The sequence below is a fragment of the Mesoplodon mirus genome (genome assembly GCF_964341445.2).
Source record: "Mesoplodon mirus genome assembly, chromosome: 15".
Taxonomy (NCBI): domain Eukaryota; kingdom Metazoa; phylum Chordata; class Mammalia; order Artiodactyla; family Ziphiidae; genus Mesoplodon; species Mesoplodon mirus.
Genome location: NC_138991.1, coordinates 32,982,676 through 33,007,132, shown reverse-complemented (window position 1 = coordinate 33,007,132; position 24,457 = coordinate 32,982,676). Strand labels below are relative to the sequence as shown.

The window sequence follows — 24,457 nt, the reverse complement described above, 5'->3', positions numbered from 1 at the left end:
AGAAAAGAATGAAAATGGATTTCAAGCATGCGAAAAGACACTCAGCCCTATTCATTCCAAACAAAATACCAATTAAAACTAAGGGTGAGGGACTTCCCTGGTGGCGCAGTGGTTAAGAATCCACCTGCCAGTGCAGGGGACACAGGTTCGAGCCCTGGTCCGGGAATATCCCATATGCCGCGGAGCAACTAAGCCCGTGCACCACAACTACTGAGCCTACGCTCTAGAGCCCGCGAGCCCCAACTACTGAGCCCGTGCACCACAACTACCGAAGCCCGCGCACCTAGAGCCCGTGCTGCAAAACAAGAGAAGCTACCGCAATGAGAAGCCTGTGCACCGCAACTAGAGAAAAGCCCGCGCACAGCAGCGAAGACCCAACACAGCCAAAACAAGCAAACAAAAACCAAAAAACTAAGGGTGAAACAGTTTGTCATCTAGCAGATAGGCAGAGACTAGAGTTTGAAAATATGTCATGATGACAAAGGTGTGGAAAAGCAGAAACTTTTACACTGTTGAGAATATAAATTGGTACAATATAGTAAGAAGGGCAGTCTGGTATCAGATAATAAATGTATACATCCTTTGATCTGACAATTCTGCCCTTAGGAATTTTTCTTACAGATATATTCACACATTTATGTAAAGGCTTATGTGCAAAGTCATTGTAGCACTGTTTGAAATTGTAAAAGACTGAAAACAAATACGCATTAATAGAGAACTAGTTAAATCAATTATGGTATATCCCCAGGGAGGCGTAGCTGTTTAAAAGAATAAGATAGTGCTTTGTATTCTGATATGGAATATTCTCCAAGGTATGTTATTGAGTGGGGGAAAAGCATGATTCAGAAGAGTGGAAATTGTACATACTATTTGAGTAATAAAACAAAATAAAGATAAAAGGGAAATTTATAGATCTATCTGCATAGATATCACTGGAAGGATTCTGTCGAAATATTGATTGTGATTTCCTCTGGGGAGGAAAACTGGGGTTGAGGGTCCAGATGAGAGAGAGAGAGACTTGGTTTTATTGTATTCCTTTTACTATTTCATCTCCCCTCCTGCCCCCTTTCTCCCTCCCACCCCTTGAGCATGTATTAAAATTAAAAATTAAAAATGTTAAAAACAAACAAAAAAAGAATCTACAACTCTTAAGAAGAAAAGAGTTTCTTAGAGCAACTAGTATATTAATTGCTAATTGTAATTGTTTTCAAATGTAGGTGTTCTGAAAATGCAAGTTGTGCCAAATGTATTTTAAAGGGCTAAAATAGCATCTAAGGGTATATATCCATGTCTACATGTATTTCCTCACTAGAGAGTAAAATACATTGCATTGCAGGTCTGAACAGACATTTTCCCAGAGAATATGTTCATTCTGATACTGAGAATACTCCCCCAAAACAAATGCCCTTGTTCTAGCATATTAAAAACTTATTCCAGCCTGAATGATTCTTTCCAGATTCAGGAATCTAATCCTACTTAGACCTACTTTTTATAGAGAGCCTTTTGAAAGACTGGGGTCTTGATTCTGAATAATAGTGCTGGTTTATATCATTTATTTGGAATGTCACTTGGGGTTATCTCTGACCTGTTTTTGTAAAATAACCTCCTCCCTAAAGTGGGATAAAAATGTTAACTTGCATAAGCCAGCAATAATAATTTGGTATATTTCCCAAGTATTTATAATCAATAGGTTTATTTTGAACTTTTAAAAAGGCCTGTTTGTTAATTTTAGTGGTGCCTAAAAAAGAAATATTGATATCTGACTCTGTAGAAGTAGACAAAGTTATAGCCACATGTAATTTGTTGCCTTTTTATTCTCTTAGATTTTGGGGATCAAAATCTTAGTTTTACTGTATTGTATTTCTACATATATTACCTACAAATCATAGGTCTGATGATTGCTTGATGGGTGTTTGTACATATGAGTAGTAGTAATGCCTTATATTGTACGGTGTTTCATAGTTTGCAGAGAGTTCTCATAAACATTTCCTCACCTGAGGCAAGATACAAGCCAGCCTCAAAAAGTTTTTGGTTTTTTTGTTTGTTTGTTGTTTTTTAAATGTGTTTTTGTTTCTAGGTTAAAAAATAGCATGCAATTTTTTTGTTGTTGTTCTTAAAAACACATTTTACAGGAGAGAAAGGATAGTTTCTCTCATCCTAAATAGATAATCATTTCACGGGCCGATACAAAAATTCTCGGAAGCACGCTTAATCCAACTATAATAAATTCGTATGCTTTACAATAATCAATACTCATGTGCAGAAGGCCTGCATGTACTCATGGGATGTTGATTTAACTCTTCTTAGTCTTTACTGAGGATAATCCACACTCACAAAATTAGACAAGTTTTTTTGGGGGTGCAGTAAGGTAGCATTTTTTCTCCACAATTACTTGAGGTTGGAAACATGACATTCTTCTTCTTCCCCAAACATGCCTAGTAGACTAAGCTTAATGTGTCCAAAACAGTCTTCTTGATCCCCTCTCCCCAGAAAGCTTTCTCTCTAACAGTCATCCCCACTTCATTAAATCTCCCCAGTTGCCCAAACCAAAAAACGAGCCTCATTGTCATTCTTCATATCTAATTTATCCTCAAGTCCTCTCATTTCTGTTACCACAGTTTATCTGGAATGTGTCTCCTCTGGAATGTGTCTCCCCTTCATGTCCATTGCCCTCATTCTAGTTCCAGCTGCCACCATCATCAACTCTTGCTTGGACAGCTGCTGCTTGCCCTTTTTTATTCCAGTGCTACTTGTAACCAAAACCATCCGGCTGCAGTATTAGTTATTTCTCTATTTCAACGATATTAGATAATTTATGATAAAAGTCCTTGCTTGGGGAAATCCTCAAGTGGAGACAGAAAGAGACTGGCTGACATTGCCCTTCCTCCCAGCCAGTGTGGCTCCTTCACTCCTGCTTCTGTGTTCACTGCCTCCGGCTTCAGCTCCAGGAGCCTTGGTGAGGATGTCCAGTTGTCTTTGTCAGGGTTACATGGAGCTTCTCTTGGTCTGATGATTGAGGGATGGCCAGTGACAAGTTGAATTGTGTACAACGGTGGAGCGGGATCAGGAAACCCAATTGAAGACTATGATTTGAAAGAGTGAAGAATGGGAAACATATAGTCTCTATGGTCCAGAGCACATGTTATGTTCTCCTGTACAAGAAAAGCACATTGGCTGCCTCTGGATAACTCACAATTTGATCACCCCCCGCAGTCATTCCCAAGATGCTCTGACCCTAGTCTGGCCCATCTTTGTGATGTCTTCAACCATTCGGCTGTTCAGACCAAAAACTTCGGTGTCCTCCTTGATTTTCTTCTCTCTCGTCCTCTAGAAGTTGTCAGCTCTGCCTCATGTACCATCTCCTGCATCTTTCTACTTCTCTCCATCTTCACTTTTACCGCCCTAGTCCCAGGCATCATCACCTCTCATTGGATGCTTGCAATAATCTTCCAATGGTCTCCCTGCTTCTGTATATTGAAATATCATATACATACAGAAAGGCAGTGTACGGTTTGTTGATATTTTATAAGCTGAACACACTTGTGTAACTATATCTTAGATCAGCGGTTCTCAACTGGGGAGTAATTTGGCCCACCAAGGGGCTTTTGGCAATGTCTAGAGACATCTTTGGTCATTACTACTTTGTGGGTGTTACTAGCACATAGTGGATAAAGGCCAGGAATGCTGCCAAACATCCTACAATGCACCAAACAGCCCCCCACAGCAAAGAATTATCCAGTCCAAAATGTCAGTAGTGCTGGAGAAACTCTGATCTAGATCAAGAAATAGAATATTACCAGTATATGGAATACCCACAAGCTACCTTCCCAGTTTCTACCCCCCACCCCCAAAGATAATCACTGTCCTGTTGTAACAGCCTGCTTTTGAACTTCATGTTAATGGCACCATACAGTAGGCATTCTTTTGTGACTGACCTCTTCAACATTACATTTGTGAAATTCACCCATATTGTTGTGTGGTTGTACATTATTCATCCTTTTTGCAGTAGAGTATTACATTATGTCAAACTAAATATAACTGATCCCTTTACCAGTTGACGGGCAATTGGGTAATTTCTAGTTTTGGCTGTTATGAATAGTGCTGCTATAAACATCTGAGTGTGTGTCTTCTGGTGAGAATATATATGCATTTCTGTTAGGTGTATACTTAGGAGCAGACTTGCTGGGTCATATGGAGTAGGCATATGTTCAACTTTAACAAAACTGCCAAACAGTTTTCCAAAGTGGTTGTACCAATTTACATTCCCACGGGCAGTGTGAGAGTTCCAGTTGCTCCATATTGTTGCCAATCTTGGTGTTTTCTTTTTTCTTTTAACCCTTTTGGTGAGTGCAGCATAATATCACATTGTGATTCTGCTTCTGCTTTCACTTTTCTCCAATCCATATCTTAAATGGAAGCCTAAGACATCTTTTCTTTTTAACTTTTTTTTTCTTTTTTCTTTCTTTTTTTTTTAGGTAAGGTAGAGCTTTGGTGTAAGCATCATAAGCTAAGGTTTTTTCCTCTCCCAAGAAACAATTTTCACACCCTTCTAGGCAATATTATCCTGTTGAGAATGAATGACCTACCCTAGCGTGTGTCAGAATCACCTGTGAGTTGTTAAATTTCAGATTGCCAGGGCCACCCTCAGCCACTAGCAAATATATGTTTATCTTAAAAAATCTAGGTCTGTATTTGGATGTAATGTGAAAAAGGTAAAAAACATTTTAGTCAGAAACCTTAAAATCTTGTTTCTATGAATAATTTCTAATTTATACATAGGTAATTTTTTGTCTACATACCAGGTTTCCTTCCTGAGATCTCCTGTGTAGATTCAGACTTGTTTTCTTTGCAAATAACTAGTACTGTATTAAAATAATATTAGCAGAGAATCGTATAGACTAATATATTACAAACCTAAATTCAATATTTTTGTCCAAAAAGAAATCGATGCACACTTCACACAATTGCCACGTGAGTTCTATTTAATCTTTTATTATCATAAACACATTTGTTCTCCCTAAAGCCCCAAATAAAGTGACTTGCATTTTGTGAGTCAAATATTATGAGTTTTATCTTAGGATTTGTTTAAATGTGATTTAGTCATGCTTTTAGCTTTCTTATTTATTTACTTACCTAAATTGAGGTATAATTGCCATATAACACTGTATCAGTTTCAGGCGTACAATATAATGATTTGATATTTGTAGACACTGTGAAATGATCACCACAGTAAGTCTAGTAACATCCATCACCTTACACAGTTACAAAAAAATGTTTTTGATGAGAACTTTTAAGATCTCCTCTCTTAGCAACTTTCAAATTTGCAAAATATTTTTAACTTTTAATTGAAGTAACTGTAGATTCATGGGAAGTTGCAAAGAAATGTACAGGGAGGTCTGTGTACCCTTTACTATGCCTCCCCCATTTTTAACATCATGCATACCTATGGTATGATATGAAAACAAGCTGACAGTCAACACTGGTACAATCCACAGGTCAGGTCTCACCAGTTGTATGTGCAGATTTGTATAACCACCACCACAATCGAGATGCAGAACGGTGCTGTGTTGTCCTTGGTGCGCTCCCTTTACAGGCACATCCACCCCTCCCTCATCCCTGGGACCCCTGGCAATCACTACTCTGTTCACCATCTCAAACTCTTTTCAAAGCAGAAATTAGATCATGTCATTCCCTTCTTTAAAGTCCTCCAGTGGCTTCCTACTCAGAATAAAATCAAACTCCCTGTGTGATCCTGCCCCGGCTGCCTCTCTGGCCTCGTCTGTGTCATTTTCTCCCTTTGTTCTCTAGGCTGCAGACACCCAGCCGTAAAACATGGCAAGCTTGTTCCTGCTTTAGGGATTTTGCATGAATTATTCCTTTACTTTTCTCTTTTCTTCCTCTTCTTCTGCATCTTCTTTGTTGTCTTCTTTCTTAATGAAATGCTTGAATGGTCTTCCCTTGATTGTTTTTTTTCCATGGCTGGTCCTTCTTGTCATTCAATTCCCAGTCCAAGTGTCACCTCCTCAGGAAGACCTTTCCTGACCACCCCATTGAAGTAACTCCCTCACTGTCACAGCAGCCTTACTTCCTAACCAGCAATCATCACTTCATGATATTTTTTTGGGTGTTGATATAACAGCTAGCTGTCTAGTCGACCGAGTTTTCTCTCTGCTCCTGGTATGTAAGTTCCATGAAGCCCGCGGCCTTGCTTACAGACGTCTTGTTTACGTACGTCTTGTTTACATCTGTGTTCCCACTGAACTTTGCTTGGTACACAGAGGTGTTCACAAACACTCGCTGGTTGAAAGAATTAATGACCTTCTTGTAGATTGGGTTCCATGGCCACATCTGAGTTGGGCGCTGGAGGAGACCCCTCTTGGGGGCAGTGTTTGTGGGCTGCTGCTTTTTGGCCACAGAGTGAGATAGGGGCTGGGAACTGGGCAATCACAGCCTGCTGTCAGCTCAGCTTGGGAGGTCTGTGACCATATGACACCCCAAAACCTAGTCTGCTCCTGGACTTTGGGCAATTCCAGGGGTTTGAACCAAAGCCTGAAATGTTCCCAAGTCTAGAATTTGGCCCATCTTCATAACGTTTGGTTTCCTCGTTGTCTCCTTTGCTTTTCCCTCAAGGCTGTTGGAAATAAGTGGTTGGATGGAGGGACATCATGAGTTTGTCCCTTGCCCATGGGATGTTTTGCAGTAACATCTCGAATGATGTTTCCCATTTTCAGGCTGAGAATACCTCACAAGGGTGTTTGGGGGATGCCTGGGGGTCAGGATTCTTTTGCCCACCCTACCCCACAGTCTTATCTCTTGCCAAGGCTACCACTTCCCTCCCTCTCTTTATCCTGTTTTCTCTCTTCAAATCTCTCGGTCCCTTTGGATTGCATTTGAAGCAGAAAGACCCTCTTTTAGCAAAGGCATATTTTCCTCCCTTTTCGTTTTGTCTCCTCAAAGATCCTTACTAAATGCTGTGAGTAGTCGGAGCCTTTCCTTATCTTGCATCTTTCCTATTGAGTGCCTTAATGTTCCTTGTAGTCTTGGTGGGCACAACAGGCCACAGGCCACAGCCTGATTGTTTCTTTTCTCAAAGAGAGTTAAATGCTCAGGTTGGGTTCATGATGTGTTCATTGAATTTTACCCTGTCTCCTTTCTTCAGCCAATTTCACATTTTTACTTCTGTCTTGTATTTACAATACCACACTTCCTGATACTGATTTTTTATTAGTTTTAAAAAAACAGAATGCTTTCAGATGTAAGTAGCAGACAACCTAGCTTAAATTGTCTCAATAGAAAGAATTTCCTTCAGTAAATTAACAGCAAAGTGCAAAAGTAGTTCCAGTGGCATGGCAAGGACCTGGTTTTCCCATTTCTCAGTGCTGTGACCTCAGACCATTCTTGGCTGTCCCTTCCCCTTGTGTTCCAAAGGTAGGACGTGGCTACCAGCAGCTCCCATGGCTATTTGCTTCTGGCTTTAACTAGCAGATGTTAAAGAACACTTTAAGATGTTAAGAGAACATTTCCCCAGTAGCTCATGCCTAGAGTAGAAGTTCTGGAGTTGAATCTTCTTGTCTGATTGGCCTAATTTGGGTCACATGTCCATCTCTGAGCCAACCACTGGCTAGGATGATGGGAATTAGGGTCCATCTTGGAATCCAGTAATGGTGTTAGTCTCACCCAACATATAGGACTAGGACATTTGAGGGAACAGGAAAAGAAATGCTTGGAAGGCAACCAACAAATAAGTAGACAATACCATTTAATGAACTTCTGAAAAAAAGAATGCCCTCTTTGTAGTAGTGTGAATTAAAAGATGTATTTTTGTAGAAGTGCCAAACATTTTTGCCAGGTGCTAGGAATGGTAGCTTTATATGTGAACTTACCCCAACAAATTTCATTATTGATTTGTATTATAGAATGTTTCTGGTTTGTTTTATAGTGTTGTTTTATTTGGGACTATTTCAATACTGATTTAAATAAAATTTAGGTACAGAACGTAGGAATACATTCTTATATCATTTCTCTAGAGATAATAGAATATTTTTAAGGAAGAAAAGTACATGTTAATTATAAATTGAATTCAGGATGTATAAAAAGAGAAAAAATTGGTTTTTATGCAAGAGTATAATTTTTCTCAGAAAGGTGATTACCAACCCTTCCTTATAATAAAGGCTTTGAATTAATAATTAATATCTGTTCTTGATATCTGGAGCTCTGTATTTTTAATCCTATATTCCTTAAAAAAAAAAAAAAAGTGCTTAGAAGATACTTGGCTGGGCTTCGAACCCATGCTCCAAGGAATGGTTGGCTTTCTCAGACCCTCAAGCTCTTCCCTCTGTGGAGTCAGTGAGGCTGGGTGGTTAAGAGCGAACCTGTGCCTTTAGACAACTGACCTCATCTCTTAGTTTCCCCGGCTATAAAAATGGGGAAAATAATTGAAGCCACATCAGAGTATTGTGAGTATTAAATAAAATAATCCACATGCAGTGTCTGGTACACAGTGTTCAATACATGTTAGCTAATATTAACATTGTCATATTTCGGTGAGTCTAAGATGACTTTGATTGAAAGTCACACCATTGTTTTATATACCACTAAAAAAGAAACACCAGTATTTATACTACAATGTGATTCATTTGAAGATTTCAGATATATTAAAATATGAAGAAATGTGTCTTAGAATCAATGATATATGGTATTATGGCTGCCTCTGACTTGAAAGTCCTGGAAATTGTTTGTATACCCACAAATTAATGCCATCTGTCTTCAGTTTAAACATAACACAGTGGGATCTAAAGTTTCCTTTCCTTTTTGTTTTTGTCCTAAACATATATTGTATTTGGTCTCACATGTTGCAATATTGGCAATTTCATAATTACTAATTCATTACGTAGGTTGAATAGCGGATGCTACAAGACCCACCGTAGGCTTTGCAAACTTGGGTTATTTGCTTTTCTTCAGTGATTTAGAAAGAAATTTGAGATACATTTTTGGAATCATTAATATCAGTTGAATAAACCTATTTGGAAGCTCAAGGCAGGTTAAATGATAGTGCACATTACCTTTTAGAAAAGCACAAGTTGTAGGCAGAAAGCCAACTTAGGAAAGCGCCTCTGGTACACCCAAACACATTCAGTTTAGAAAGAGTAATATTGCTGTTTGAAAGAAATGTGTGGTAGTTGATTTTCCACTAAAATATAAATGCGGACGGTATATTGTAGAACGAGAGACAGTCACAGACTATTTAAGTACCAACTTGGTGTAGTAAAAAGTAGCTATGTAATATGCTTAGCATAAATTTAGAAGTAAAACCCATAAAGATATCACATAACTCGATAGAGTGCTATTTCTCTTGGAAATTCTCTGGTATTTAGAGCGTTGTGAATGGGGTAGTATAAGCCTATTTTTTTTTGTTTTTTTTAAGGCCTGTTTTTGATATTAAAATTGAAATGAATGATAGAAGTCTTTTCGGAGACTCGACCTAACTGTTTACTTATTGCATTATTTATGGCTACGTCATCAGCTGAATGTCAGCAGGATTCTACTCTTGTTGACGACAGCTGAGTGAGTGGAGCAGATGTGCTGCTGGGTTACCTTGTCACAGCCCCAGAGGCAGTCCCCTGGCGCATCTGGCACATGAAGTATTTAAGTGTTATTTGAGGGTGTTGTTCATGGTTTTGGCGAAGACTGTATCTCAGTGCAGTCCATATTTTAATGCATTCTGAAACAGCAGTGTTGTTCTCTTTCGGGGGAACCCAGGAGACTTTGTTTGCTGTATTTTGTATAGAATTCAGCATCACAGTACCAAAAATAACACTTATTTTAGAAAAGGAGGTTTACTTTAGAAAATAAAGGGTACCTAAATTGAAATAACAGGAAAATTATTTCCAGAAGCAGACATTTGATCGGCTTCAGTACTTTTCTCATCACCTACATAGTAGTAATGTTTATATTTAGACTAGAGAGAAGCCAGTGCAAGATGTCTCAGCAAGGCTTTACTAAAGGATGTGATTATGTCAGTGTTACTCCAGGTGTTTAATTTCAGGCAGTGTGAGTCAAGGATCTGGTGTTTCTTATGTTAGAATAGATTGGACTTGATTCGGAAAGAAAAAATCCCCAAACAACCCATTAATTTGAAGTGTATAAATCACAGCCTAAAAATGATTTTAGAGTTTTAAAATAGATGACCCATGCATGTAATAGAAGAGGGTACCCATTAAAAATGCCTTTTCCTCCTCCCTGCCCCTTGCCAACCATCTTGCCTCCAGAGAGGCAGCAATTATTACCATGGTATTATTAATTTCTCTAGTAGCATTCTTCCAGAGGTTTTCTGTTTCCTTTTCTCTATCTCTTCCTCCCTCTTTCTTGTTAACACAGGTGACAGCGTACTATATGCACTGTTGTGCACCTTGCTTCTTTCACGTCAGCAGGGACTGCTCTACCTTTGGAGCTCCAGAGCTGCCTCTGTGGCAGGAACAGCGCTGCTCAATGACTGTCCTTGTGCCCTTCAACTTTTCCCAGCTGCCTGGAGGTTATGTGGCACCACGTGATTGATTCTGGCTAGTGAAGCGTGAGAAGCAGTCATCTGTCTCACTCGGGGGCCGAAGCCATAAGCACCTCCAGCTCTACCATGGAGCACCCTGAACTGTGTGTGTATTATATGGGGGGGATCCTCCATCAGCCTGGGTCCCTGAATGATTATGTGGAGCAGAGGGTCCTCTTCTGCCCTGGCCTGAGCCCCAGACCCAGGCTATGTTGGATAAAATAGTGATAGCAAGGAATAAACCTCTGTTTCTACATCATATCAGCCTCTCCTGATGGATGTAGCCTGGTTCGTAACAGCTCTGAAATGCATAACACTTGAAGGAACCCAGTTCAGAGTATCTGATAATTTCTTAAAGAATAAAAGGGCTTCTAATTAAAGAATCATCTTTTTAAATAAATACCAAAGAAAAACATTTTACCCCAGTGTATTACTACAAAATGCAGCATATCTATCTATGTAGTATTTTTTTTGAGGAATGTATAACTATTGAAATATATGAAGAAGAAATATGCATTTTATTATTTTAATGAGGCTTGATTATTTAACATTGAAGCCCATAATTTTCACATTCGAATTTGATGTTGATTTTCTAGTCAGATTACTTCTAAAGGAAGATAAGCCTCAAGCCATCTATACTAGCTTTACTCATTGTTAAGCATGATGCTTAAGGATGAGAGAGGCATTGCAGAAATATAGTCATCTCTGCCAGGAACCTAACAGTACCTAGGGAAGTGAGACGTTCTCTAGAAACAGTTAAGCTCAGTAAGAAAAGTGCCAGATTGAACAGGAAGCTCCTTGTGGGCCAGAGAAGTGCAGCTGCTGGGGATGCCCAATTTGATGTGGCTCTGGAAAGATCTGGATGGGGAGAGGGACTGTGTGGTAATAGCACATGCAGAGACAGGTGGAATGGAGCAAGAGTGTGGCCTTTTTGAAGGTCAGACTGAAGTAAGAGATGCCAGACGGGTGGAGGGCGTGGAGGACTCAGGCTGCAGTGGTAACCTGGATGGGGGTGGGGTCTTCGTAGCAGTGGTCAGATGTCAAGAGAGGTTTGATCAGGAAGTGAGTTGATAAATTCTAATTTCTGAGGCCTGCTGTGTATAAGGGACTCTTGTGTGCAGAGGGCAGCATGGGATCCAGTGAATGGACTAGGTGGTGGCTGAGAGCCTGGGCAAGGGAGGCCTGGGTTCCAGTCCTGGCTTTGCCACTTTTTTGCTGTGTAAAGTGCTGGGAAGGGTGCACAGGGTAAGTGCTTAGAGAACATTAGTTGTGATGCCAACTGCCGCCGCAGCTTAGGAAGGAACTTGTTAACAGTGAGAACTGTCCAATGAGGGAATAATTAGAGGGGCCTCATTCTTTTTTTTTTTTTTTTTTGCGGTACGCGGGCCTCTCACTGCTGTGGCTTCTCCTGTTGCGGAGCACAGGCTCCGGACGCGCAGGCTCAGCGGCCATGGCTCACGGGCCCAGCCACTCCGCGGCACGTGGGATCTTCCCGGACCGGGGCACGAACCCGTGCCCTCTGCATCGGCAGGCGGACTCTTAACCACTGCGCCACCAGGGAAGCCCAGAGGGGCCTCATTCTTTGGAGGCCCCTTCACAAAGTACTTAGTGCTGAGTTACAGTGTTTATGCAAATGCTGGATCATAGTCTTTCTAGGGTGCTTGATGAGGGATCCTTCGTTGGGGCCAGGTTTAGACTACATAGTCTTCAGAGTTTCTTTTAACCAATGTTTATTGAATGACTACTATGCGCTAGGTTGTCTGGCTAGTAGCATAGTGGACGTCCCAAAGGGTTAGAGGCCAGAGGAAGGAAATACATACTCTTTATGTAGTCTCTGCATTGTTCCAAAGCTGACATCAGATTCCCTACTTAGCCCTAGAAAAACCTTCCCAGCCAGAGGAGATATGAAGGGACTGTGAAGGGAGTGGAGTGTTTTAAGTTCTAAACGGTGTTGGATTCCCTGGCGGTCCAGTGGTTAGGACTCGGCAGTGGGTGCTTTCACTGCCGGGGCTGGGGTTCAAACCCTGGTTCCCCCAAGGCACGCAGCGTGGCCAAAAAAACAAACAAACAAACAAACAAAAATACACTAAATGAGGTTGGGCATCCTGATAAAATGCTGTGGGCATTCAGGTGTTCGTGTGGTGAGCTTTTAAAAAAATGTGTTTTTTATTTGGACACTGGGCCTCCTTCCATTTACAGTCAGGTACTGTTTAAAATCTTTTTGCAGGCAAAGGAGGTCAAACGTAAAGTGCACAGGAGGGAATTGCACCTTGGTCGGGGGCAGACCCCGTGGAAGGTCCTGTCCTGTTTCCCTTCCCTTAGCTCTGCCCTGGATCACATAGGCTGGGGCTGGGCAACCTTTACTGCCAAAGTTTGGAATCTCTCCCAAAATATTCTAGAATGAGTGTCTGCCAAGCGCTGGCTTTAAAGCATCAGTGTCAGGATGTCCTTCTTTGGAATGCCCTTCTGTCCTGTGGCCTTTTTTATAGAAATGAGGTCAGGTAAGCAAACTGCATGCCGTAGAACTAAGGAGATCCCTGTGCGCGGAGTATGGCTTTTGGAGCACAGCTGACCTGGGTTTCAGTTCCAACTTTGCTACTCAGGAGCTGGGTGACCCTAGGGAATAATAATCAAGATATCTGTCCATTACTGTCTTTTTACTACTTGCCAGGCAGACACTATGCTAAGCAGTTTTCATGAGGTCTGTTTCCTCCTCTCAGTAAACTTACCAGGGAGGTACCGAGTCTTGTCCCCATTTTGGAGGTGGTGGAGTGCAGAGAAGTCAGCCAAGCCAGTCCGACTACATACCAGTGGCCTTGGGCAAATCACACCTTTCATCTTTTAGCTGCAGACAGTACCCACCTCCTAAGGTTGTTGTCAAGAGGAAATGAAGTAGTCAGGTGCCCAGTGTATGGTAGGGGCTACCTCACCTATGGCTTCACTGAGGATCTAGTAACCGCACTAAAGTCTAATTGCTCTGTTACTTTGCATCTTACTTTACAAGTTGGTGTCAACGTTGTTTCTGAATCTGGTTCTTTTCCTTTTTGTCTCCAAATTAAGGCCTTCGTTAAACATCACTCCGTGAGGAACTCCCACCTTCCACTGACCTTCCTGGAAAGCGATCACTTCAGGGGTTGTTATATGGAGGGGGAGATGGCCCTGGCGTTATTGTGACACAGATGAGTAACAATATAAAAAGCAAAGAGTATATTTGTTCTCCCCAAATTTCCACCACCTCTTACCAACCTAAGATTTCTTTTTTATTAGCCGTTTCCTCCTTGGCCTATACCCCTATTGATTATTTACTAAACATCAGCATCAACTGTGCCTTATTATTATTTATCACATATATATTACTGAAATGTTACTCTGTTATTACGATTCCACGGAAAAAATAAATTTCTGGTGACTTCCAGAAGCTTGCACATTCTTGGTTTAGGCTAACACAGTGCTGTTTTTCTAAGTGGTTTGGCCCCCAGGTCTCCCCACCACCCTCTCTCTGTGAAAGAACTTGGCATTCTGTTCAGTATCATGAAGCTGGTGTCGCTCTGAGATCGAGTGTTCTGTGGTTTCACGTAATCTGTCTGTGAACTCAGGAACCAAGTGTAGGAGAGAATTTGCCAGTACGGATAATTGTTGGGTCTTGGAGACATTTTGAACACCACCCAAACACAACACCAGAGGTGGTCCAAAAGACACAAGAGAAATGATGTGAAATGCTGATTCTGTAAAAAAGATGTATGGTGAATGTCAGTGTGACTGTGTCAGCCTTTTTAGTAGTGCAGGGACCAGGACATTAACATTTCAAAAACACTAAGAAAACGGGTCATTCTAGTTGTTTTCATTGTGTCCTAACAGTATCAAGCCCCTACTGAGGTGACACCGTAAAAGAAACATGCCCAGTGGCACAGAGAGTGGGGACTTCTTCCCCTCCCCTCTCTCCTTCCCACGGGGAGTAGGTACTGTTGGCAGCTCTTTTGAACAGTAATTTCCCCCTGAAGTTTGAGGAGCTTTCCTTGGGTGTGGTACTTCCCTCCACCATTTGTATAGTTTCCAGCCTGCTATGATTTTATCTCTCAGCAATGTTCCAGGAGGTTTTAGTGAAAATATAAAACTGCCAAACCGCCTATCAAATGGAGTTTGAAAAGAGACCTCTTGGGAAAGGACAGACTGAGTATTCTAAGTGGTCTACGATCCAAAGCATTTCCTGGGTTGAGTGTTTATCAAGGCTGAGCTTTACTTCCAAACTAAGCTTGAGAAGAATCTGGGACTGCTTCCCAGCTGATTGGGGGCGGGGAGAAGAGGAGGATGCAAATCTGAAGGAACGAAGGAAATCTCACTCTCTGTTTGTCTCTTACACAGTTATCTGCCGAAATCTGTCTAGAGATATGGCTTGCAGAATAGAACCAGTTTTGGAGCATGAAGTAGGATGAGGCTGTTAGATGTTAATTTTAAAATTACATATAATATTTTAATTTTATTTTGGGAATGGAACATTGGAGAAGATTAGCTTTTAAATGGCTCAGCCTTACTCTTCAAGGTTAAAAAAATGCATAGAAAAGAGCATTTTCTCCCTGTTAATTGTCGTTAATCTCAGATCATACCAGTTTTGTTTTCTTTCTTTTTTTTTTTGTTTTTTGTTTTTGTTTATTGCTGTGTCTCTTATCATCAAGGTCTAAATTGACACATTTCGGAAGAGTAAGGTGTTGGGAAAGTAGTACTGGTAAGTAAGTAGATGTAAGTAGATGGTTTTTCCTTCCTGTCTGACTCAGTGTTAGAGAACTTGTTTTCAGACAATATGTTGATTTCAATACCTCGATGCCAGATTATACCATGACAGACATCCTGATATATAGAGTAGTTCCTTGCTCTCTTAGTAGAAATCTTATAAAGAAAACCTGTCTCCCTTGTTTCACTGTTTCTTTCCCTACAAAAGTTTTTGTAGTCACTACTCCTTTATCGAGAATTAAGATGTTGGTGGTACCAGAAGAAAACTTCTTTGGGCTGAATAGTTGCAGCTTCACTTCCCTCAATGATGACACATTTTTATGTATTTTAAAGTTGTTTAACCACCCCCATCCTCCCACCCCCACCCCCTGCTATGCTGCTGGGCATGTGGGTTCCCTAGCTGAAGAGGCTGGCATTCTTGGTGAAAGACTTCAATCTAAATTTAGCTTCTTTTCAGAGGTTTCATAGAATACTTCCTTAAATGAAGTCACAGACTACAAAAGCTGCTGCTACGTGGGGCTTCCAGGTTTGTTATTTTTTTCTGCTCTAGAAATAAAGAAGCAGGGCAGGAAGGACCAGCTCTCACTCCCAGCTGCTCCAGAAGGTTCTGCCGTTGTAGCCAGAATCACTAGCAGCCTCTGTAATGAACTTAAAGGTGAGAAGATTTGGTGGTAATCTGACAGAAATGGGAAAGAGTCATGAGTCTGAGGGAGTATGGGTGAAACAAGCCCTTTGTTTGGGTTGTGTTGTAGGTTGTAGGTGGTAGTAGACACCGATAGGACTTCTTTTTGTCTGACACCTGTCAATGTACCTGGAGACTCTTTAGCCATGAATTAAAGCAGTATATTTGCTTTGGGGGGTTAGGTGATACAACTGGAAGATCTTCAGTATCAAGAGAAAGAGTTGAAAATAGGCCTTTGGACTGTAATTGTAATCATGGGTGTTTTATACAATCTGTCTTTCTTCTGGAATTACAGAGAAGGTCTTTTCAGGAAGGTTCCTTTCAGTATGGAAAACTCCCTTACCTGTCAGTGCCTGAGGAGCCCAGGTTGAGATGTTAAGTGGGAGGAAAAAGGAGCCCAGGTTTCCTGCCCCGAGGGAGTCAGGGGTCCTAAGGACGGCTTGCTGTCACAGACTCAAACAGCCTTTCAACTTCTTATGTAAGCATCATGCTGTTTATATAATCTTCCATTTGGGAAATGTATAATTATACTCCAAAGAAGTATTCCGATATTTGTCATTGTTAGATAACCACTTGTAGAATCTCATTCCCAGTTGTTTTCCACCCCCAGCATGGATCAACAACCTTTTCATAAGCATATTTTCATTATATAAGCACCCCTTTATTTAAATTTGTATTCTTTTAAAAAGGTTAATTTGTTTTCTTGGGGGAAAGGTAATATATAATGTGCACTTTTAAATTGTACAAGAGGGCTTATTTTGAAAAGGAAGGCCCTCCACACCTACCCTTGCCCTCAAATTCTCTTCCCCAGGAACAGTTCACCAGTAACAAGTGCTTGTGAATGTTTGCAAAGACATGTTAGGTAAAAATGCTTATATGTATATTCTTCCTCTACCCTGCCCCTACCCACCTTTTTCAAAGGGAGACCATATTGTTCACAGTCTTGCTTTTTTCACTAAATACCGCATCTTGGAGAGCTTCCCATATCAGTATAGAGAGAGTTGCCTCATTCTTTTTTTTTTAATTGAAGTAAAATTCACTGTGTATGATTCAGTGGCTTTTAGTACATTATCAGTGTTGTACAACCATCACCCCAAAAAGAAACCCAGTACCCATTAAGCAGTCATTCTCCATTCCCCCAACCCTAGCCCTGACAACAACTAATCTGCTTTTTGGCTAAGACTTTGCCTATTCTGGGCATTTTATGGAATCATACAATATGTGGCCTTTTGTGTCTGGCTTCTTTCACTTGGCATAATGTTTTTCGGGTTTATTCATGTTGTAGTGTATGTCAATACTTCATTTTTATGGCAGAATAATATTTCATTGTATGGATGTAGTACATTTTGTTTATCTATTCATTAGTTGATGAACATTTGGATTGTTTCCGTTTTTTGGCTATTATGAATAATGCTTCTGTGAACATTCGTGTCCAGGTTTCTGTGTGACCACGTGTTTCAGTGCTTTTCAGTATATACTTAGGAGTAGAAATGCTGGGTCATATGCAATTCTATGTTTAAATTTTAAGGAACTGGTAAACTGTTTTCCACAGTGATTGCATAATTTTACCATCCCACCAGCGGTGTGTGCGCGTTCCAATTTCTCCATATCCTAGCCAACATATGAATTTTAGGATGAGCTTGTCCATTTCTGTAAAAAAAAGGCAGTTGAGGTTTTGATAGGAATGCCTTTGAATCTGTAGATCCATTTTGGGGATTGTTGCCGTCTTAACATTATTAAATATTACAGTCCATAAACATGGGATTTTTTCTATTTATTTAGGTCTCTTAAAAATTTTTATAAGTGTATTGTAGTTTTCAGTGTATAGGTCTTGCACTTCTTTGGTTAAATTTAGTGCTAACTTTTCTTTCTAATGCTAATGTAAATGGAATTGTCTTCTTTATTTTTGGATGTCCATTGCTGGTATATAGAAGTACAACTGATATTAGAATGCTGATCTTATAGTCTGCAATTTTGCAGAGCTCATTTATTAGCTCTAATAGTTTTTATGTGGATTCTTTAGAGTTTTCTGTATATAAGGTTATGCCATTTCTAAAGAGAGAGTTTTACTTCTTCCTTTCCAATCCGATGCCCTTTATCTGGCAAGAGCAGCCATTCTAGTCTTATTCCTGTTATTAGGGGGAAACCATTCATTCTTTGACCACTAAGTATGATGTTAGCTGTGGGTTTTTCATAGATGCCCTTTATCTAGTTGAGCAAGTTCCCTTCTGTTCCTAGTTTATTGAGTATTTTTGTTTGTTTGTTTTATCATGAAAGGGTATTGGAATTTGTCGAATGCTTTTTTTCTGCATCAATTCAGATGATGTTGCTTTTTTCATTTTATTCTTTTAATATATTACGTGGATTGATTTTTTAAATTTTATTTTACTTATTTATTTATTGGCTGTGTCAGGTCTCTGTTGCTGCGCGCAGGCTCCGTCGCGGTGTGCAGGCTTCTCATTGCGGTGGCTTCTCTTTTTGCGGAGCATGGGCTCTAGGTGTGCGGGCTTTAGTAGTTGTGGCTCTTGGGCTCTAGAGCACAGGCTCAGTAGCTGTGGCGCACGGGCTTAGGTGCTCCGCGGCACGTGGGATCCTCCCGGACCGGGGCTCGAACCCATGTCCCCTGCATTGGCAGGCGGATTCTTAACCACTGCGCCACCAGGGAAGCCCTGGATTGATTTTTGATTGTTGAACCATCTTTGCATTTCTGTGATAAAACTCACTTGGATATGGCTATAATCCCTTTAATACACTGCTGTATTTAATTTGCTCGAATTTCATTGAGGATTGTTTGCAGCTATAGTCACAAGGGCTATTAGTCTGTGATGTCTTTGTCTGACTTTGGTATCAGGGTGATACTGGCCTCACGGAATGAATAAATACCATAAATTCTTCTATTTTTGGAAGAATTTATAAAGGTTGCTGTTAATTTTTCTTTAAATGTTTGGTAGAGTTCACCAGTGAAGCCATCAGGTCAGGTCCTGGGGCTGTCCTTTCTTGGAGGTTTTTTGGTTACGGAATCGATCTCTTGACTCGTTATAGGTCTGTTCAGACTTGGGCAGTGGTTGTTGTTGTCGTTGTTGTGTTTTGCGGTACGCGGGCCTCTCACTGTTGTGGCCTCTCCCGTTGAGGAGAACAGGCCCCTGGACGTGCAGGCTCAGCGGCCATGGCTCACAGGCCCAGCCGCTCCGTGGCATGTGGGATCCTCCCGGACCGGGGCACGAACCCGTGTCCCCTGCATCGGCGGGTGGACTCTCAACCACTGCGCCACCAGGGAAGCCCCTTGGGCAGTTTTGATGGTTTATGTGTTTTTAAGGATTTGTTCATTTCCTTAGGTTGTCTAATTTGTTGGCATACAATTGTTCATACTATTCTCTTATAATCCTTTTTATTTCTGTAAGATTGGTAGGAATGACCCCAGTTTCATTCCTCATTTTAGTGATTTGAGTCATCTTTCTTTTTTCCATGGTCAGTCTAGATAAAGGTTTGTTGCTTTTGTTGGTCTTTTCAAAGAACAAACTTTTGGTTTTGTTGATTCTCTCTACTGTTTTATACTCTATTTTGCTTATCTCTGCTCTAATCTTTATTATTTCCTTCTGCCTGCTTTGGGTTTAATTTGCTCTTTTTCTACTTCCTTTAGATGGAAGATTAGGTTATTAATTTGAGATCCTCCTTTTTCAATGTAAGCATTAAAACTATGTTTCCCTCTTTGCAGTGCTTTTGCTGCATCTCATACATTTTGATGTGTTGTATTTTCATTCATCTCAAAGTATTTTCTAATTTACCTTGTGATTTTTTTCTTGACACACTTTTTTTTAAGTGTGTTGTTTAATTTCAACATATTTGTGAATTCCAGATTTCCTTCCTTTATTGATTTCCAGTTTCATTCCACTGTGGTTGTAGAAGATACTTGGAATTATTTCAGTCTTTTAAAATTTATTGAGATTTGTTTTGTGGCCTAATATATGGACTATCCTGGAGAATGCTCCACATGCACTTGAGAAGAATGCATTTTCTGCCATTCTTGGATGGAATATTCTATATGTGTCTGTTAGGTCTAGTTGGTTTACAGTGTTAAGTCTTCTGTTTTCTTGTTGACCTTCTGTGTAGTTGTTCTGTCCATAACTGAAAGTGGGGTATTGATGCCTCCAACTATTATTGTAGAGCTTTCTATTTCTCTCTTCGGCTCTGTCAGTTTTTCCTTCGTATATTTGGGGCTCCATTGTTAGGTGCATATATATTTATAATTGTTACATCTTGATGAATTGACTCTTTTATCACTACATAAGGTCTTTCTTTGTCCCTTGTAACAATTTTTTCTCTTAATGTCTGTATTGTCTGATACTAACATAGCTGATACTCCAGCTGTCTTTGGTTACTGTTAGCATGGAATATCTTTTTCTGTCCTTTCAACTTATTCATGTATTTGGATCTAAAATTATTCTCTTTTATGGGAATTCCCTGGTGGTCCAGTGGTTGGGACTCGGTGCTTTCACTGCCCTGGGTTCAATCCCTGGTTGGGGAACTAAGATCCCAAAAGACACGTGCGGCAGCAAAAAAGAAAAAAGTGTCTCTTGTGGACAACATATAGTTGGATCCTGTTTTGGTGACCACTCTGTTCATCTTTGCCTTTTAATTGAAGATTTTTTTTTAATTAATTAATTTATTTATTTTTGGCTGTTTTGGTTCTTTGTTGCTGTGTGTGGCTTTCTCTAGTTGCGGCGAGCGGGGGCTACTCTTTGTTGCGGTACGTGGGCTTCTCATTGCGGTGGCTTCTCTTGTTGCAGATCATGGGCTCTAGGCATGTGGGCTTCAGTAGTTGTGGCACATGGGCTCAGTAGTTGTGGCACATGGGCTTAGTTGCTCCACGGCATGTGGGATCTTCCCAGACCAGGGCTCGAACCCGTGTCCCCTGCATGGAGATTCTTAACAACTGAGCCACCAGGGAAGCCCCTGAAGAGTTTAACACATTTACATTTATCTACTTGCTGATAAAGAAAGCTTTCTACCATTTTGATATTTGTTTTCTGTATGTCTTATGTAGTTTTTTGGTTTGTGTTAAATCAGTTGGATCTTTCTGATGGACATGTAGGGTGTCTCTAGTCTTATGCTTTTACACATGATTCTGCACTGAATGTCCTTGAATATGTGTCATCTTGCAGGCATATCTGTGGGTAAATGTCTACAACTGGAAATCCAGTTGCTGTTGGAGTGATGCTGACAGAAATAGGAAAACAGGAAGGAAGCGCTTTTTTCTTCCTTTCATCTTTTAGCCTCTCTCTAGGATTTCCCTTTGGCAGAAATAAACAGGGAGCCAGCCATCATGGGGTCCTGGAAATGTAGATTATAGAGCTCCAGCCCCAGCTTCACAGAGTAGAGTATAGCAAAATGGGCTTAGAGAGGATAGAAGATGCGTAAACAATTGCACATAAGAAATCATCCTGTTCCCTTAACATCTTATTTCCAAATGTACAGACTGATTTCTAACTTCTTAAAATTCAATTAATTTTTTAATATCATGTTAGGATAAATCAATCTCATAAATTACAGATCACATCACAGATTTGTTAATCTTGTTATTCTGAATCCTATCCCTTGTTCTTCCTAACCTTCTCTCTTGATTCAAGGTGTGAATATTACTTTAGACTCGCAGTTTTGTCTTTTGTGACTGAATTGAAAAAATGACTCTGGAAAGTGTTATGCATCTAATGCTACTGTGCCCCTTTTCAAATCAGGGATGAGCAAGAATGCTGTCAGTTCCTGCATTAGTTTATTGGCCGAGCAATATATTTCAAGTCTCAGCCATATTTTACTTTCCTTTTCTCCCTGTTCCTATTTTTCTGCCATTATCAAATACAGGCATACCTCGGAGACATTGTGGGTTTGGTTCTAGACCACTGCAATAAAAGTGAACATTGAATAAAGCAAGTCACATGAACTTTTTGGTTTCCCAGTGCATATAAAAGTTACGTTTATACTGTACTGTAGTCTATTAACTGTGCAATAGCATTATGTCTAAATAAACAATGTCATACCTTAATTAAAAATACTTTATTGCTAAAAAATGACCATCATCTGAGCCTTCAGTGAGTCATAGTAACATCAAAGATCACTGATTACAGATCACCATAACATATATGATAATAATGAAAAAGTTTGAAATATTGTGAGAATTACCAAAATGTGACACAGAGACACAAAGTGAGCAAATGCTGTAGGAAAAATGGCACTGATAGACTTGCTTGACACAGGGCTGCCATAAACCTTCAATCTGTAAAAACATGCAGAATCTGTGAAGTGCCATAAAGCAAAGCACAATAAAACAAGGTATGTCTGTAGCTTGCCTAAGAGGAGGTGACTTACTGTATGTTTTGGCATCTAGAGAACAGCAGAAATAATCTCTTAGACCTGGAAAAAAAGTTTTATCTGGTGGGAGTATTCTAGAGTAACCATGCTTTCTGCTTCTGCCTGGAACAATTCTGTTTAACCTTTTGTTTAAACCTATTGACCTGGCATAGTTAATAGTAGTACCTTTTCTTTTTCTAAAAAGGGCTTCCATTTGGTTGATATGGTCACTTGGTATAAAACTTACCTGACTGGTGATCAAGCCAATTTCTCTGGTATTGTTCTATTCTTAGAAATTCTGAAACTTAACTCCTCAGATGTTTAGCTACGTCATAGATCACCATGCGAAGAAGTCATATAGAGAGAGGCTCAAGTCTGGGGTCGGGATTAACATAGGGCCTGAGGCTAAAGGTGTATGTAGATACATAGGCATAACATATACAAGATCTTCAACATATGTGCTTTGGCAGGATGTACACCCATACATCCAAATACATGCACATCTCTATAAAGAGATTTTCCTGTCTTCAGTGTATTAGTCCTTTAAAAATTGAAAGTCTTGAGTGCAGGGGCATATCAGGGAGTACCTGGTATGGGCCAGCTGTGAAGACTTCACGCAGCAACAGTGGCCAGTGTTGTTTAGGTTGTGAGCAGGGTGTGAGTTCCATTATGGTTTGACTAGGTCTGCTCTCCTGGTGCCTTTCACATATTTTCAAGGGATTTTCTTAAACTTTTCAGTGAGTTTGGAGATGTCTGTTATGAATGATTTTTTAAAAATTAATTTATTCATTTTTGGCTGTGTAGGGTCTTCGTTGCTGTGCGTGGGCTTCCTCTAGTTGCGGCGAGCGGGGGCTCCTCTTCGTTGTGGTGCGCGGGCTTCTCACTGCGGTGGCTTCTCTTGTAGCGGAGCATGCGCTCTATGCGTGTGGGCTTCAGTAGTTGTGGCACTTGGGCTTCAGTAGTTGTGGCTCGCAGGCTGTAGAGCTCAGGCTCAGTAGCTGTGGCGTACGGGCTTAGTTGCTCTGCGGCATGTGGGATCCTCCTGGACCAGGGCTCGAACCCGTGTCCCCTGCATGGGCAGGCAGATTCTTAAGCACTGTGCCACAAGGGAAGTCCCCTGAATTAGTTTTTTAAAAGAGAGGAATGACTTTCATTTTTTTAATTGAAGCATGGTTAATTTACAATGTTGTGTTAGTTTCAAGTGTACAGCAAAGTGATTCATATATATATATGTGTATGTATGTATGTGTGTGTGTGTGTGTGTGTGTGTATATATTCTTTTTCAGATTCTTTTCCATTATAGGTTATTACAGGATATAGAGTATAATTCCCTGTGCTATATGGTAGGTCCTTGTTTCCTTGTTATTTACTATTTTATATATAGTAGTGTGTATATGTTAATCCCCAACTCCTAATTTACCTCCCCCCCAAAGAAAAATGACTTTTTTTTTTTTTTTGCTGTACGTGGGCCTCTCACTGCTGTGGCCTCTCCCGTTGCGGAGCACAGGCTCTGGACGCGCAGGCTCAGCGGCTATGGCTCACGGGCCCAGCCGCTCCGTGGCATGTGGGATCCTCCCAGACCGGGGCACGAACCTGTGTCCCCTGCATCGGCAGGCGGACTCCCAGCCACTGCGCCACCCGGGAAGCCCAAAAAAATGACTTTTGAACGTGTTCTCATATAGGCAAATTAGGTTAACAACCTCATTCTTCATCCTTTTCACAGTTTGGGCATATTTGTCACGTATTTTCTGGGTCAGCTATGGATAAATGCAGATGAGCTTGCTGTTGAGGTGAATAATAAAATGTCTCACTCATTTTGGTGTGGTTTCTCATACTCAAGAGAGCAAGTGAGATTTTGTTAAGGGTACTCTTTTCTCTGGGAAGGCCATTTGATGCCACTTTGGAATTGGCTTTGGGAAGGCTGGGACCAGCTTAACATTGCTTCCTTCCTATAACTGCCCTGTATTGCACAAGTGAGATTTTGTTAAGGGTACTCTTTTCTCTGGGAAGGCCATTTGATGCCACTTTGGAATTGGCTTTGGGAAGGCTGGGACCAGCTTAACATTGCTTCCTTCCTATAACTGCCCTGTATTGCACAGGGCAGCCCTGCAACCAGGACAGGATGATCCTTTCCAACCGGGGCTGTTGGAGGCAGTTAT

At 40.7% G+C, this 24,457-nt stretch overlaps 1 protein-coding gene across 6 annotated transcripts in view; it reads left to right on the top strand.

Annotated features, from left to right (window-relative positions):
• SMURF1 (SMAD specific E3 ubiquitin protein ligase 1) overlaps window positions 1-24,457 on the top strand; it is a 102,438-nt gene that overhangs the window by 7,050 nt on the left and 70,931 nt on the right. The window contains exons 2-4 of one of the 6 annotated variants that reach the window (XM_082643778.1): window positions 13,604-15,266; window positions 15,822-15,926; window positions 16,249-16,431. The exons of 3 other annotated variants lie outside the window; for them this stretch is intronic. In XM_082643778.1, the coding sequence (XP_082499904.1) occupies window positions 16,326-16,431 (106 nt within the window). In that variant the 5' untranslated portion in view covers window positions 13,604-15,266; window positions 15,822-15,926; window positions 16,249-16,325. Of the gene's footprint in view, window positions 1-13,603; window positions 15,267-15,664; window positions 15,927-16,248; window positions 16,432-24,457 lie in introns of those variants that run through there. 2 more of the 6 variants (XM_082643781.1, XM_082643783.1) reach the window with 2 other exon arrangements.